Raw genomic sequence first — 16934 nt, 5'->3', positions numbered from 1 at the left:
ATTACTGGTAATATGTACCGATTTCCTGGTGGGTCTGTTCCCTCTTTCCTTCATATTCTTGATGAGGTTTTGTAAAAAATCCAACATTATTCTTCTGAAACTGTCATTATGGGTGACTTCAACCTTGACTTGTGTGACCGGTGGTCATGTTTGTTGTTAGATTTTCTTTCAGCTATGGCATCGAATTATTTTCCTTTTTTACTATGTACGAGCTTTTACAGCTTTTAGTTTTCTTTCAGCTACGATATCTCAGACGATTTTCCTATTTTTTCCAGGTATGAATTTTCTGATTCCATGCCTAAGAACAGCCAAAGATTGGTTTTCCTTCTTTAAAAGTTAACAATCAGGATCTGCCACTTCTTAGGTCACAGTTGGCACAGCATTCGTAGAGTATCTGAAACTTAATCTAATTTTGATTGTCTAATTAACTCGTTGAAAAAAGCTCTCGGGCGCATTTGGTGCATTTAAGTCCAAGCTAGCATAAAAATGAATGGTTCCATAAAATCCTTGGATGACTGTTGAACTTCTTGAAAGATGGACGAGGAAAAATAATCTTAGGAAGACTTATAGGTCCTCTAAGCCATCTTGGCGTGAACCTCGACTTCAGCTTTTCAACGTCTGTAGGAAATTTTATGTAATTCCTTCTTCTCTACCTGATTTTAGGTCTATCCTTGGACCTACTTGTCTTAAATCAATGACTTTAGAGCTTGTCTCTGAAAGTGAAATTGCCAGAATTGTTAGGGGTTTAAAACGTCTTTGTTTACTTGCCTAGACACATTCCTTTTAAGGTGGTCAACTTCATCTTTCCTGCCCTAACAAGACTTGTCAATCTTTCTCTTGAAAATGTTGTATTCCTAAGTGCTGTAAAGCGTGCTTCTGTTATTATTTTTTTTAAAGTGGATCACGGAGTGGTCCTGCAATATAGTGTTCAGCAAGATTTTTGAAAGGGCTATACATTGTCGACTCCTAGATTGTCTCAATTTTAAACATCAATTGATTGCCTCAATTGTTCCTGATTTTCAGTTTGTTTTAGGGCACGGTACTAAACAATTTCGTGTGCAACTAACCGTCAATTTCGTTGTGCAACATTTTCGTTTATGTGATTTGTTGCTGTTTCTTCTTCCATACCTTTTTCTTTGGCTATTCAGAGTAATTTGTCAAATTGTGTAATTTTGTACGTGTCATAGGTACTCAATATTAATTCCTTCTTCCTGTTTATTAATCACAGACTTACACACACTAAACTAACACGTTACTTCATTACATTGTAATTTTACTTTGTCTTCTAACCGCAAATATCGTTGAGCAGCATTTCTTCTGCAAATCAATGTGATTTTTGCTGTTTCATGTTCCATACCTTTTTCTTTACATGTTCAAAGCAGTTTTTTATCTTGTGTAATTTTGCAAGCTTCGTTGATACTAAAAACGATACGACTGTCTCCGCATGGTTTAATTTACTTAAAAAAAGAAGCAAAATTTGCCTCAGTGGCTAGAAGCCTGGGTATTGCTTGGGGGAACAAGGGCGCTGCCCCTATTACTAGGTAAATTCTTAAAAACGAATTTTAAATAAAGTCTGGACAGAAGATAATAAATTTACCACCATTCAATAGAGGGATTATCCCTTCCCCTTTGGTCCTACTAAGATACGTCCGTGTTCTACTCAAGCTCAGCGCTTTGTTTGAGGTACATAAGTAACCGCTGTGCAGCCAGCCTCCCTTCTGTGCCCTTTTTTGCCACCCAACCCCCCATCCCCATGATAGTGCATCAACATTTTGAGACAGCCATTTTGTTCAAAAACGTTGAAAGGTCTATTAAACATACCTATAGGGTCGATATCATCCCCAAAGTCTTCGGGGCAATGGCCTAAATTATGTAATCTTCCACTGTCCATAGATGGGTTTTATTATAAAAGGTGGTTGTATTTGGTCTTGGTGGTCCGAAAAGCCAGGATTTCTTGAGAGATCGTTTGCTAGACTAAGGTTCCCAGAGCTATCAAATGGTATACTATGGGAACGACACGCGTACCTGATAGACAAAAGACACTATGCCCACCCTTGTTTTTATATTCAGATCAAAAGAAACCGTCAAGAAAAACACATGTTTGGCACAGATTGGTTCAAAGGATTCTCAGAAAATTTGGAAGAAGTTGGATCTATAAACACAACTTTCACAAAAAGGTTATACCATAAGTAACAAAGAAAAAGGCACAAGTATAAGGAAAAGACAAACTAAGGCCGAAGTTAAAAATGGACAAAAGAGTGATTGGTGGCGACTTAATCGGGAAAAACGCGTTTTAATGAGTTTTAGCTGAATTTTGTTTTCTGAAAATTAGCTATTTGGATAGAAAAAAGTCCAACTTTTAATCTTTAAAATTATACCAGAATTTTCAACACTTTTATATGCTTGCTTACTATTCTCGGGCGGATATGAAGATTTGTATCGTCTTATTTTGGGATGGGGGGAGCATTATTTCAAAAACACACAAAGAGGCACATTAGATATCAAATATAACGGAGATAATAAACTAATCTCCTTTTTAGCGGGGGGGGGGGCATGTTACAAAGTCGCTGCATACACGCCCGGCTGTGCTCCTTTAAATTTGTTTTTTTTTTTCAAAGACCAGAAGAAGTCAAAATTTCTAGTACCAATGTTCCGTGTTTCAGTAAGGGTTATAAACTAATTCAATTTATCTTGTATGAGTTTTTCGGACATTTCGACGTTTAAATTTCGCCCCTTACTTCAGTTTTTTAATCTATTGGTAAAGTTACCTTGATTTGTGTTTACATTGTAGACTTTTTGAGTTTCTTATACTTTTGTAAAATATGTCTACCATTTCATATTCCCAACTATGAGGAAAGTCATTTCGGGGCTATTGCAACGCTGCTTCCAAATAAGCAAAATTACAAATTTAAGATCTCCAGACCTTTGAAATCACACATAAACGCGAGACAATGTATATGTATATGCTACTTTTAAGCATCTATTTTCCAGCTGTTAGTGCGCAAACGTCAAAAGGAGTGTTAGATTAGCTGGAAGAGACGTGATTTTAAGGCAAAAAAAAAAAAAAAATGGAGCACAACTATATGCCAGTTTTATAGAAATTAATATTTTGTTGATAAAAAGTTTTTTATGCCCTCATATTAAAGTCTTCCTTCAAGTTACGGCCTTTCAAAATACATGCGCAACATGTACAATAAATTAAGAGGCCTATTTAAACAATTCCGTAAGGTCAACTCTGGATAAAATTCGAAAGAATTATCTCTGCCCTGGACATGATCTTTGAATCCAAGTATGACATGTAGGAAGAAAATGATGTGTGCCCGCCTCTGAAATCAAAGACAAAATAATTTAAATATTAAGAAGTGAGCTTATCAAACAATATCAAAAAGCTTAAATCAAATTTTTATATTAATTGCACTAGTTATAATTTTAACCTCTAGCATCCAATCCCTCTGCGTTTAAAACTAACATCCTAAGAAAATATCTTTTTATCTTACTATACTACGGCTTTTCTATACGCTAAGAAGGGTTATTGTTATTGATTTTTTAATTCACCAATTGTCTAGTTTGGATCACGATTATTTGGTATTTGCTTCATTATTTAAATAGGGAGAATGTTCTTAAAAGATTTTGGTTTGGACAGAGTCAATTTGGCTTACATAAAAAAAAATCGCTGTTCCTTAGTCATTTCCCTCCTTTAGACTTCGTTGCTTTTGTTCTGCCACAACAAAAATCCTGTTTATGCCCCAATAAAAATTGCCATGAAAAAATACACAAGAACATTTCCCCCCTAACAAATTGAACTGCTAAATAAGTGAATGCCCCTCCTCCTATTATCTTTTTTTCTTACCTTTTTCTGCGTAACGTTTATTTTATTAATTTTTGGACGCGCAATTTTCCTAGGCTACATTTAATAACTTCTCTTAATTTATGTATTGATCATTTTATCTGGACAAATTAGGTTATTAATTAGTTTTGCATTTTCTGTTAGTTGTTTTTGTTCATTTTACTTTTTTTGTTGTACATTAGAAACGAATTCGACTCTCTTAGACCGTGTTATAATATTTTTTTAAATACAAATTACCTTATCTTGGATTGTGTTAGTAGGCAAAATAGTTTCGTGTCTTTTATAGAGAACATCCTTGCGACTGTTCAAGTGATTGAATAGTTTAATAGCTTTGACACTAAAAACCCAGAAATAAGACACTGTTTTAACTAGGTTAAGAAAAGGTCAAACCGATGAGAATAGCTGCAGTTAAAACCAAAAATCAAAGACAAATCATTTAATATGAGCAAAACTAAAATGTTGATTAATTCTTCTTTTTAGGTTTACTTCATCAAAAACAATTTACAACAAATATAATTCGTGATAAAAAATTTTGTACAAAGTTATAACCGATGTATTAACACACTTCTAAAAATAAAATAAAATTAAACCAATAATCCGCTTCCTGGTTTTCTTCCTGGCCATGCCTCTTTGGCATACTTCTTTTTCTTCGGCTCAGCTGCAGGAGTACTTGCAGTTTCACTGGTTGCCAGTTTGACTCTGGTCTCTTCTTGGATTGGAACTGTCTCAACTGGAAAAACATTTAAGTTTACATTTTCAATTGAACCATAGTATTAGAACTCCTTAAAAATGTTAGCAAAGGCGTCCTTGGTAGAAAAATTAAATAAAAAAACAAGTTTTTAAACTGCAAGTAAGGAGCGATATTAAAACGTACAGAAATTATTCTGTTTAAGAAAGGGGTTGCCCCCTCCTCAACGCCCCGCTCTTTACGCTAAAGCTTGACTCACAACTCTCACAATTTCTCACAACTCTACTTTTAAAAACAATAAAAACCTTTAGCGCAAAGAGCGAGGTGTTGAGGAGGGGACAACCCCTTTCATATACGGAATAATTTCTCTCCGTTTTAAGTTTTAATGTCGCTCCTTACTTGCAGTTAAAAAAACTTTCTTTTTTTTATTTAATTTCTGAACGTTTTTAAATTAATGTATGTTTTTATTTTGGCTAACCGACCATGAATAATTAAAACGAAATTTGCTTCTTTTTTTTTGGCTAAATGGTTGTCTCATATTTTCGTTAAGATTCTATGACTTTTAGGGGATGTTTCCCCTTTTTTCTAAAATAAGGCAAATTTTCTCAGGCTCGTAACTTTTGATGTGTAAGACTAAACTTGATGGAACTTAATTATTTAAAATCAGCATAAAAATACGATTCTTTTGATGTAAATATTGGTATCAAAATTCCGTTTTTTATAGTTTCAGTTACTATTCAGCCGGGTCACTCCTTACCACAGATCGTTACCACGAACTATTTGAAAACAAAATTTGCATATTAATTTTTTTTTGGCTAAATGGCTTTCTCTTAGTTTTGATCGGACGATTTTGAGAAAAAAAGGGGGAGGAGGCCTAGTTGCCTCCAATTTTTTGGTTACTTAAAAAGGCAACTAGAACTTTTAATCTTTTACATGAAAACAAGCAAGAAAACAAATTAAATAAAAACAAGTCTTTTTTTGAAATAAAAGTTGGATTAGAATATTGGAAGCTACAATGATGACAATGGTCAAATATGGTTCTGAAGCATGGGCGCCCCGAAAAACGGACGAAGATTTGCTAGATGTTTTCCAGAGAAATTGCATACGGATTGTTTTGGGTGCCCGACTGACTGATCGTATTACAAACGTGCTTTACGAAAAGTGTGGTTCAATCCCGCTTTCTAGTTCTATAATGAAACAAAGGTTGAGACGGCTAGGGTATGGTCTGCGGATGAAGGATGACAGATTGCAGAACATCGTCCTTTTCAGCCAACCGTCTAGGGCTAAACAGAAAGCAGGTAGTCGTCGGTTGGGGCGAAAGGAAGTTTTAAGGAAATATTTAAGAGAAATTGAAAATTCCTGGGGGGAATAAAGAGGAAGGCTTTGAGTTGATTGAAATGGAGGATGAGCGTGCGTAGCTGTGTTGGTCTCGGGCGGCTTGGTCCTGTGGTGAGGCGTTAGTAGCAGTAGTAATTGTCGGCTAGAAATTTCCTGAGTGGAATAGTCAACGAATATAGAATTTTCTGGAGAAGGGAGATTTTACGCGCAAAAAAAAAAAAAACACGAGCAGAACTTTCCATGGAGAAATCTTCGTGTAGGGAGAGGGGAATGTTCCATGGTGGAGGGAGGCTAATTTCCCAGCATTATTTGAAAAACTATAAGAAACTAAATAAATAAGCAAACTTTACAACTGTAAGTAAGGAGAAACATTAAAACTTGGGTACTTAAGTGTTACCCCGATAACAAAAGAATTTTTCTCAATTGAATCAGCTAAAAACCGGTTTACCCTTCTGTATTGGGAGACAATTAGCTTAGGTTCACTGAAATAAAATACGTTGTAGGTATATTTTGATCAAATATGTAATATATAGTTGGTATTTGGTTATGTCTTGCTAGGTTAGGTGAAGTATTTAATATAATGCGTTCTAGGCCGCCTGCTTTACATTATTTTTTGTTGTAGTTTCCTTAATTTTGTTACTAAAGTATTCTATTTTCATCATGTTTTAGGATAATTCATTATTATTAACCTAACTTCATTAATTTAGTATTGTCGGGATAACACGTAAGTATACAAAGTTAAAACGAGCATAAATTATCTCGTGTATAAGGAGGTCTGCCCTTCCTTACCCCATCCCTACTTTTTATGCCTAAGTTTCATAGGGCTATACTGAATCTGAATGCATTTGTGAGTGCATTAAATGTAGTTAGGGGGTAATCAGAACCCCTGATGAAAAATAAAAATAAAATAAACATGTATCCATATCTGTCCTTGAATAAAAAAATATAATTTCTCGCCTTTTGTCGAAGGGGTTTGAAATCTATGCGAAAAAATTCCCTAATATATTAAATTTAATGGTGCAATTTTCATCCTGATCACTTCCCATTCTGCTTTCTCCCCTTTTTAAATAAAAAAAAAACAAGTTTTTTCAACTGCAGGTAAGAAGCGACATTAAAACTTAAAACGAACAGAAATTATCCCATATATGAAAGGGTTTTGACTCTTTCTCACAACTCTACTTTTTAAAACAACACCTCGCTCTTTACGCTAAAGTTTGACTCTTTCTGACAACTCTACTTTTTAAAATAATAAGAAACTTTAGCGTAAAGAGCGAGGCATTGAGGAGGGGAAAACCCCTTTCATATACGGAATAATTCCTATTCGTTTTAAGTTTTAATGTCGCTCCTTACTTGCAGTTAAAAAAAAACTTACTTTCTTTTTTAAATTTAAATTCTGAACGTTTTTGAATTAATACAAGTTTTGATTTTGGCTTATCACACATGAATAATTAAAACGAAATTTGCCTATTGAATTTTATTGGCTATATGGCTTTCTCATAGTTTTGATCGGACGGTTTTGGTAAAAAAGGAGTGGGGGAGGAGGCCTAGTTGCCCTCCAATTTTTGGTTGCTTAAAAGGGTAACTAGAACTGTTTTTTTTTTCAATGTTTTTATTAGTAATAAATATACGTAACTTACAAAATAATTTATGTAACGAACTTCTATATTCATATATTTTTATTGAGTATATGTGGGGGTTTGCCCCCTTTTTAGTACCCCGCTCTTTACATTAAAGCTTAAATTTTGTCCCAACTCTTTAAGAACGGCCCCAGAATCACAAAGGCCGTAGAACAAATTATTGAAATTACTGAAAGTACTTTAGCGTAAAGAGTACTTTAGCGTCCCAACAACCATTATTGCATGTAAACACTGGTCAAAGTTTGTAACTTGCAGCCCCTTCCTCGCGGACTGTTGGGGAGTAAGTCGTCCCCGAAGACATGATTATTATGATTTTCGACTATGCTGAACAAAATGGCTATCTCAAATTTTGATCCGTTGACTTTGGGAAAAAATAAGCGTGGGAGGGGGCCAAGGGGCCCTCCAATTTTTTTGGTCACTTAAAAAGGACGCTACAACTTTTAATTTCCGTTAGAATGAGCCCTTTCACGACATTCTAGGGCCACTGGGCCGATATCACCCCTAAAAAAAAACAAAAACAAATAAACACGCACCCGTGATCGGTCTTCTGACAAAAAATACGAAGTTCCACATTTTTGTAGATAGGAACTTGAAACATCTACAGTGTGGCTCTCTTATACGCTGAATACGATGGTGTTATTTTCGTTAAGATTCTATAACTTTTACGGGATGTTTCCTATTCTCCAAATAAGGCAAATTTTCTCAGGCTCGTATCTTTTGATAGGTAAACTAAATTTGACGAAACTTATATGTTTAAAATCAGCAAAAAATCTGATTCTTTTGATGTATCTATTAGTGTCAAAATTCCGTTTTTAGACTTTCGTTTACTATTGAGCCGGGTCGTTACCACGAACTGTTTGAAAAATCCGACGTTTATACATCTAGAATCAATATAAGTGATACACTGGAAAACTTTTTTTTGAGTTCAGAAACAGAATTTTGAAAATTTATCACATTTGTAATAATAAAGATCTTTTTCGACAGTACTCCTTGATACAATATATAGGAATAAATTGGGTACGTATATACGCATGAATAAATTAGACATGTAATATTGAGAGCCCTCAATGCAGCCTTCGTTATACTCTTAACCCTTTATTCTTATGAGTTTTTCCATAATTTTCAACCGGTTTAACTAATCCCTATCTTGACTATCTTTAGGATTCCTGTGATGTTTCTAGGTGCCAGCGTATGTGGGGGAGGGGTAGAAACAAAACACATAAAGAAGGGGATCGTAAAAAACTATCATAAGCATCGCAATAGCGATCCCTAAGTAAAGAGCAAAGTGGGCTCTATGCATAATTTTTTATTTTTACCAAGGCACTTCATATGGGCACTTCGGAAGCGGCTCTTTCGATCAGAAATTAAAAGTTCCAGTGCCCCTTTTTAGAGTCAAAAGTGATTGCAGGGCAACAATCACTCTCCCATGCACATTCTTCCTGAAAACATTCAATCAACATTTTGAGGTCGCCATTTTGTTCTGCATAGTTGAAAGGTCTATTCACTATGCCTCTGAAGATGAAATTCTCTGACACGCCCAACTAAGGCTGTAAGTTATGCAACTTGTTTATGTACAAAATTTATCGTTGGGAAAGGGAAACATTCTTAATTCCTTATCTCCAAAAAGGCTAGGGGTATCTATGTGAAGCTTTCAGGGAATGTTGAGGGGAGTGTTGAACTAAATCAAAACAAGCTATGTGCATGCAGGTTGTCAAAAGGTTTAGGGTATAATTTGGAACTTTCAGGGCATGACGAAGGAGATGTTCAATTGACTAAAAGGCAATACGTACACGTTACTGCAACCACTACTACTACTGCTTCTACTGCGACTACTACCAACAATGAGAACATTAAGGTAAATATTTCAGGGAATGTTGAGGGGGAAGTTGAACTAAACAAAAACACACTACGTGCAAGCAGGCTGTCAAAGGATGTATCAGCAATATCTTAAGAACGGCTTAGAATATTAAGTTGAAACTTACAGGATATGTCGAGGGGGATGTAAAACTAACCGAAAGCCACTGTGTGTATAATATAAACGAATACTACTTCTATTGCTTCTGCTGCAACCCATACTACTACTTCTACTACTCAGGCTAAAGGCACTAATGTGGGAATTCAAGGAATGTTAAAGAGAATATTGAACCAAATCAAAACATAAGATAGGCATGTAAGTTGTAAAAAGGGCGTTTCAGGAGCGGCTTAGGGTATTAAGTTGAAACTTTCAGGGCATCATCAGAAGGATGCTCAACTGACCAAAAGGTCATATGTGTACACTACACTACTACTCCTACTCAAAACCCTCCTACTACTACAACTACAGCTGCAACTGCTACAACTATTGCTAACAATACTACAACTACCATAGCTACATACTAAATAATCTCAGAAACAGCTTAAGGTATTAAGTTGAAACCTTCAGCGCATGATGAGAGGGATGCTCAACTGACCAAAAAGCAATAAATGTACACTAATAGTACTCCTGCTACTGATACTACTCTTATTACTACTACTACTACTATAACTGCAAATACTACTGGTGCTGTTACTACCCATACTACTACTGCTGCTGCTACTACTACTACTACTACTACTACTGCATGTAGGTTGTCAAACGAACATTTCACGAGCGGCTTAGGGCATTAAGTTAAAACTTTCAGGGCATGATCAGAGGAATGCTTAACTGACCAAAAGATCATATGTGTATACTACTACAAGAGCTACTACTATAACTACAAAAAATAGTAAATAATCTCAAAAACAGCTTAAGGTATTAAGTTGAAACTTTCAGCACATGATGAGAGGAATGCTCAACTGACCAAAAGCAATAAATGTATACTACTAATAGTACTCCTACCACTGCTACTACTCCTATTACTACTACTACTACAACTACAATTACTACTACTACTGTTGCCACCACTACAACTACTACCACTAGTTTTTACTACTACTTTACTACAACTACCAGCAGTAGTAATATTTGTTTTTCCACATTGTATACCTGGTAATGTTACGGAAAAAAAGGATTCGGCTTGTTGTAGATTTTGTGCGTTTTTTTTTTTAGATATAAGCGATATGGATTTAAATAACACCTAATTAAGCGACATAATATAAGTCCTATACCATCGTACATTATTTACAACATCAGAAATTATATCAGATTTTTTCAGTCAGAAATAGCATATATTTATTTATGATTTTAATTTTCAGAGGAAAGGGAACGAGACTATGAAAAAAAAAAACACTTTTACCAAATTCAAAGCATATTGTTGAGAGTCTTGTCATACGCGTTACACACCCCCTGCTTCTAAGCCTTCCTTCGCCATCAGACAACATCAATACTCGTGTATACAATATACTATTTTTGAAAATCAGTAACTTTTTAATTTTGGCTAGATAAATCAACGGTGAGTTGTGTTTGCTATCATTTTTCATTTATAAATTATTTGGATTATATTATGAAAATCTTACTAGTTTCCTAGTTCTTCATTATTCGTTTTTGTGACCCTTTTTTTTTATTAACAAGATTTTTCCAAATTAAGGCCATTAACGCAAATAGTGCTAAAGTTAAAGGAATTGCTTCCAGAGCCCGAAACCCTTAGTTTAACGAACACTCTTAATGATTCAAATATCACCAATATTTTACCTAATATTAACTACTTCATTTTCACACAGCTAGAGCATCACATGACTGCGGTTAATTCTTGGCCCGTTATTTTTCCTCGTATATATTAATAAATTGCGTAATGCTGTTGATGGTCGAACTGCCATGTGGACAAATTGGAAGTCAAATTTCAGCTGGGAAAATTCTAGGTATGTTTGCAGATGACACGCAATTACAGTTGCAGCAAAGACTGAGAATCCGCTAATGTCGACACCGAGAGAAGGAAGTTCAAATTTGGCTAGAGGCCAACAGATTTGTTATCAATCTCGGGAAGTCATCAGTTGTTATTTATGGTTGTTCCAAGAATTATTATCCGAGGATTCAGGGCTTAACTTTAGGCGAGGTTACTGTTTCTAGAAATGATGAGTTTAAGTACTTAAAAGTGTACGTAAACAAACTATTGTCTTTCAGAAAACATATTGAGGTTATCAGTGCTAAGATTTCCCGTAACGGTGATTGTTCGTATTCTTTATTTCTCTCTTGTACATCAGTATTTTTTGTATTGTTGTGCAATTTGGTCAAACACGTTTTTTCTCCACCTTCCTCCCCTTCTTGTCCTGCACAATTCACCTATGCTGATTTTGAGTCGTGTCCCTACCCGTGTTTCAGTCTGTTCACCAGTGTTCAGTCAAAAATTAGAGAGGTACCGGTGTTTAGTTTATTCTTTTACAATAACGTCAGACCAATGTATCAGATTATGAATAACAATCTAGGACCTTGCTTTAACATTATGTTTCAGCTAGGAAACCAGGTCCATAACAATTCAACTAGACAAGCTCAGAATGTCTGAACATTTTTTGTTCTGTCGACGATGTGATCCTACTTTTCTGTTAGGTATGTTAGACCTAAATGTTGGTTAGATGGTCCCGAAGATATTAAACATACCAAGGACATATCTGAGTTTGTGTTCCGAGTTAAAGGACTTTGTTTTAGTATCTATGGATAAAGGGATTACTCTCCAGTTATATAATATAAGTGTATATGAGTATTTTTGCATGTACTTAAGTCGTTAATTATTCATCGAGGTCTTTAGGGACGGAGTTGTTAATTGAAATCTTAGCGTTTGTTATGGTTTTTTCTCTCGTGTTATTATTGTTTTTGCGCTTTGTTGTTTTAATAATTTTCTCCCCCTTTTATAAATTTTCTCCCCCTTTTAGTTGATTAAAAAAATCCTTTCATGAAATATAAAATCGGTAAACAAGAAAAATCAGTCACTAGGAATAAAAACATTAGACAAGGCATCGGACAAGAATTGGTTAACTCACCAGTCTCCTCGAAGTGGACGTCAGGTGCCGCATTAGGTACCAAGTTAAGACCAAGTTTTGAGGAGAGTATATTTGACGAGAGGAAACCCATTTTGTCAGGAGGCAAGTCTCCATATAACACATCTCGGTTTTCCCTATCGTATCCAATTGAAAGATGTGAAGGATGTGCTGTGGTCAATGTGCCAGGTGGAAGGGTTTCTTGTTTCAGTTTCTGCAAGACAACAAATAAATAAATAAAGAGTTAACAGTCAAGTACGACTCCATGGTTTATAGCGGTTTTCAGTGATATACTTGGCAGTGTCATGTGCCAATAGTGTTACAGGTAGCATTCTAATCCTCTTAGTTCACTCTTGTGGAGCGAGAGTCCTGCCAGTTCAAAACGGAAGAGCAACGTAAAGTTTTCATCTCAATCTAAGTCATAGGCTTCTTAATTAGCTATGCAGTTTATTTATTAAATGTTTAAACATAGTTCTTATGATAATGCATGGGCTTAAAGCAGGAATTGTCGACGCTACTCGGCGAAAAAAAAACACAAAAAAACAGGGAAAATCAAAGGGCGGACTTCGCAATTTTTGTGAATGCAAGGAATTGTGCTCAAAATAACCCTCTTTGACTTAGTTGACTTATATCTCCTGCCAGGCGGTGCTCAGCATAGAGAGTATGGCGTCTACATTCTCCATCCACTTCGGTCCCTGGCAAGCGCTTATGCTTCGCCAACGTGAGGAACTTAGACAAGCTGTCAGACCGTCTTTTCTTTGATCGACCGCGGTTTCACTTAAAGCCGGCTGTGATAAGGTGGAAGTCACAAATGATCTTAGCGGGTAGGTGTGGAGGCATTTGAAACAAATAGCCAAGGTATCGCACGGTTCGTTCGGCTATTTGAATCAAAAACCAAGACTTTTTAGAGAGCTGAAATCATTTATCGTTGCTAACGAGGTCAGTTTAACAGAAGAAGAAGCAGCAGGAGCGAACGGGTCAGTCGCAATTTTTTCTTAATCCAGTTTATTCATAGTTCAAATTTCGCCACTTCTCGTAAATTCGGAGTGCTTCTAGCAGTTGTTACATGGAGTCTGCCACAATGACCAAGTCATCGACAAAGAACTCTCAACTGGCCCTTAATCCACCATGAAAATCCCTGAGTTTTCCTACAGTTTGGAAACATGTGGGTATTTGATAGAACTGAAATGTAAATATTATTGACGTTACGAGTGAGCTAGCATGCAAGAGATGCAGTTCTCAGCCCTTCTAGACTATTAAAGTTCTTTTGAAGTTAAAAAAATCTAAATTTCAGAAAAAAATCGCCGTTAAAAGACTACATAGTCTTTCTGTTATGACTTGGATTGATGCCTTAATGTATACCGTAAAGAAATTCATAGGTCTTTTTCGCTTTTTCACTTTTTTTTTGCAATGAAATATTAAAGGATATGTCAATATTCAAACATCTTGTAATATCTCACATGTTTTGGCAAAAGAAAAGGAAAAAAAAATCAAGAAAATTTATCATTTTTCGAAGGAATCTTCAACTTTAGCAGTTCTCAAATAACCATTCGGAATGAGTATGTTGCTGTACCATGTTTTCAATACCGAAATAGTATCATTTTAAAAATACTAATAAAACGACCATATAAAAGATAATTTTGCAGTATTGAAGACGCCTACATATATGAAATGTGACGCAAATGACTAAAGCCACATAATTATCGACAATTCTTTAGGTTTGCAGGTAAGTATTTGCGGCTTGAATTTTGAATATCATGGATTTCCAGTCACTGTCAAAATCAAACATGACCTAGAATTTATCGTACCTATGATGCAAAAATACATGCAGCAATTACCGTAAGCGGAGTTCAAAATTTAACATAGATCATTTAACATGGGCGCACTGCATTGGAAAACCAAGATTTTAGGAAATTGTCACTTGGAAAAATAAAATCAAAATGGTAATAAGTTAGAGATACCTAAGAGTGTTTTTACCTTTACTGGTGACACAACTGTTGTCTGGACTAGGTTTCTAAACCTGCCAATTGATGGGTCAATATCTTCAGGGTTAATGACATCTTCTTCTTCATTAAAGGACACACCAAACCGTTTTCGTTTCCGCCCTGTGCTGAGGCGCCGCGTTTCCTCGTCTACCGTTATTCCTAACATTGATATCCGTCTATTATGGGCAGTGTTAAACTCAGTTAAGTTCTAAAATGAAAAAAAAATTATGATCAGGAAAGAAAAATAAGAGTAAAAGAACAGAAAAGAGTTGGAAAAAAAAATGAGATGATAAAGAAAGAATACGGTGAGGAAGAGAGAGAACAAGATATTTGTCTATCAGGGTATTTACATAACTTCGAGGTAGGTCAGGGTTCCATGTTAATTAAAGAATTTTTTAACGAAAAGGGACGCTAGAAAGTATGTTACACATAAAAAAATCTGCTTCCAAAGCCTCCATCGCAAAAAACAAAAATTAAAACCCGTACGATAAACTCCTTACAAATTTCCGATGGTTCACCTTATTTTCGTACCGTCAGATTTTCCTTGTCTTTATTTCCCTTCTTCAGAAAAAAAGAAGAATTGTTGCCAAATTTTTATATTTATGTCTTATATCATTTCAGCATGGCTATCGAAAAACTAAAAGAACAAACATTAAATTAAACCAGGAGGTTTCGTATTGGTTGAATCCTACGGGAATAGTCTGTTGGCCGAGGCAACAGTAAAACATACTAGCAAGACCTCAAGCAAGACATCTAATATTCACTTCTTGTCTCCACCATAATCTTAGTTTCACTGTATAATGTTTGTATAATCTTCATATAGAACTTGAAATGTTGGGTTCAATTTCTTTTTTCTTGAATTTGTAACGAGATTTTTATGGTATTTTATTACTTCAGACTACTTGATGTTAAACACAGTTCAACTACTATCTCATTTGTCGGTGAAACACTTATTCTTCTGATACAATTAATAGCCTTCCTTGGAAGTTAGTCTTTTTGAGTTATTGCTAATGAAACACATTTTTGTTAGCATATTAAGAAGAATGTGACGTGGAGCAGGCACTTGAAAAAGCATAGGGCTTTCACTTTCAACAAAATATCATAGTTTTTACAGTCTCATGTATTTTACCCCAGCCCCCTCCTTCCCGTAACAAAAAGTTTCCTGAATGCTTTCTAACTATCGAAGATATACTACATCAACAGGATATTCCAATGTTTTCATACCAGTTTTTATTACATTGTCCTTCATTGTTATTTTCTTTTAGCGTCCTTCTTTGCAGCACACAGAATAATGTGTTTTAATATTGAGTAAGCGTACCTTACATAGATAGGTTACAGTAATGAAATCTGTTTCAGACAGTATCCATAATGATTCAAGCAGACTGCTTCAACGTTCAGCTGTTAAAAAAGCCTAAATACTGTCAAACAATCCAAATTGAGCAAGAAAATGACAATATAACTTACTTCTAGTTCTATTTCACTCTCAGGCAATCCAAGGAGCCCGCCATTTTTTTCGTTCAATTCTGTTTCTTGTTCAAGTTCTTCTAATATAGGTCGATTTGCAGTCTGTGGCCTTTCTCGAATAACATACATTCTTGTTGACGCTCCAAAATGAAATATGCTGTCTACTGGTAGCGGTGTCGGTTTATGTGACTCAATACGCATATTACCAATGAAAGTACCGTGAGCTGAGGATAAGACAAAATACACAATTAAGCAGCAAAGAAGGATGAAATGGTTACTAAAACCTTTTGCCAAATACTGTTTTTTCGGCTCATTTCCGTAAACAAAATGGGATGCGGCAATAAAGCCGAAAATTTGGACTGTACACTTACGTATAATTAATCCAAACAGTTTTCTAAGGTGACACAAGTATTTTACAGTTAGAAGCAGATAATCTTCAAGGGCGGTGAGTTAGGGCCAATGCTGCAAAATGGCAAAGGAAGGTACAATAGGTTTGGAAAAGGTTATTTTGTTCAATAAACGTCATATTTTAATATTAACATAGAAGGTTTTTGGAGTCACATGTGAGGGGGGAGAATGCCTTACTTCCCTCCACCCCCTTGTGGATACATATATAAATATACTAATTAATAATCAAAGTACCTGAGAATTATAGCTCTATATATCATAAACAGGGCACTATTTTCCTGCAATAGGTGGTCACAAGCAGAGAGACATGTGTTCCACTTTTAATGCTACAGGGACCCTGCACGTACATTTATGGTTTCTATAAAAGTTTCACAAAAGAATCATAAACCAATATAAATAAAAGATAAAAGCTATGTATCAACAGCCTTAACACTACAACTGCCATAATTCGTCACATTACAAAATGACAGCCAAATCAAGATACCTGCCCCGCGTAAACTTTGTCATTAATCAACCATATTCAGGCCTTCTACCATTGTGACTAGCCATGGAAGCAAAAGAGCTAGCATTCTACAACTAGTTTCATTAAAGCTGGTTCTTTTTTTCGTACTTTTGTGAATTAAGATTCGGTTCTTTAA

General features: G+C 35.4%; 1 protein-coding gene across 2 annotated transcripts in view; it reads right to left on the bottom strand.

Moving 5' to 3' along the window:
• Nucleotides 1-4314: 4314 nt before the first annotated feature.
• LOC136033006 (nuclear inhibitor of protein phosphatase 1-like) overlaps nucleotides 4315-16934 on the bottom strand; it is a 32525-nt gene continuing 19905 nt past the window's right edge. For both annotated transcript variants that reach the window (XM_065713536.1, XM_065713535.1), the window contains 4 exons: nucleotides 15889-16112; nucleotides 14417-14632; nucleotides 12443-12653; nucleotides 4315-4577 (listed from right to left, as the gene is read on the bottom strand). In XM_065713536.1, the coding sequence (XP_065569608.1) occupies nucleotides 4432-4577; nucleotides 12443-12653; nucleotides 14417-14632; nucleotides 15889-16112 (797 nt within the window). In that variant the 3' untranslated portion in view covers nucleotides 4315-4431. The remainder of the gene's footprint in view (nucleotides 4578-12442; nucleotides 12654-14416; nucleotides 14633-15888; nucleotides 16113-16934) is intronic.

Source organism: Artemia franciscana, chromosome 11, assembly GCF_032884065.1.
Source record: "Artemia franciscana chromosome 11, ASM3288406v1, whole genome shotgun sequence".
Classification (NCBI taxonomy): domain Eukaryota; kingdom Metazoa; phylum Arthropoda; class Branchiopoda; order Anostraca; family Artemiidae; genus Artemia; species Artemia franciscana.
The sequence above is the reverse complement of the archived record's forward strand: the minus strand, read 5'-3'. Positions and strand labels throughout refer to the sequence as shown.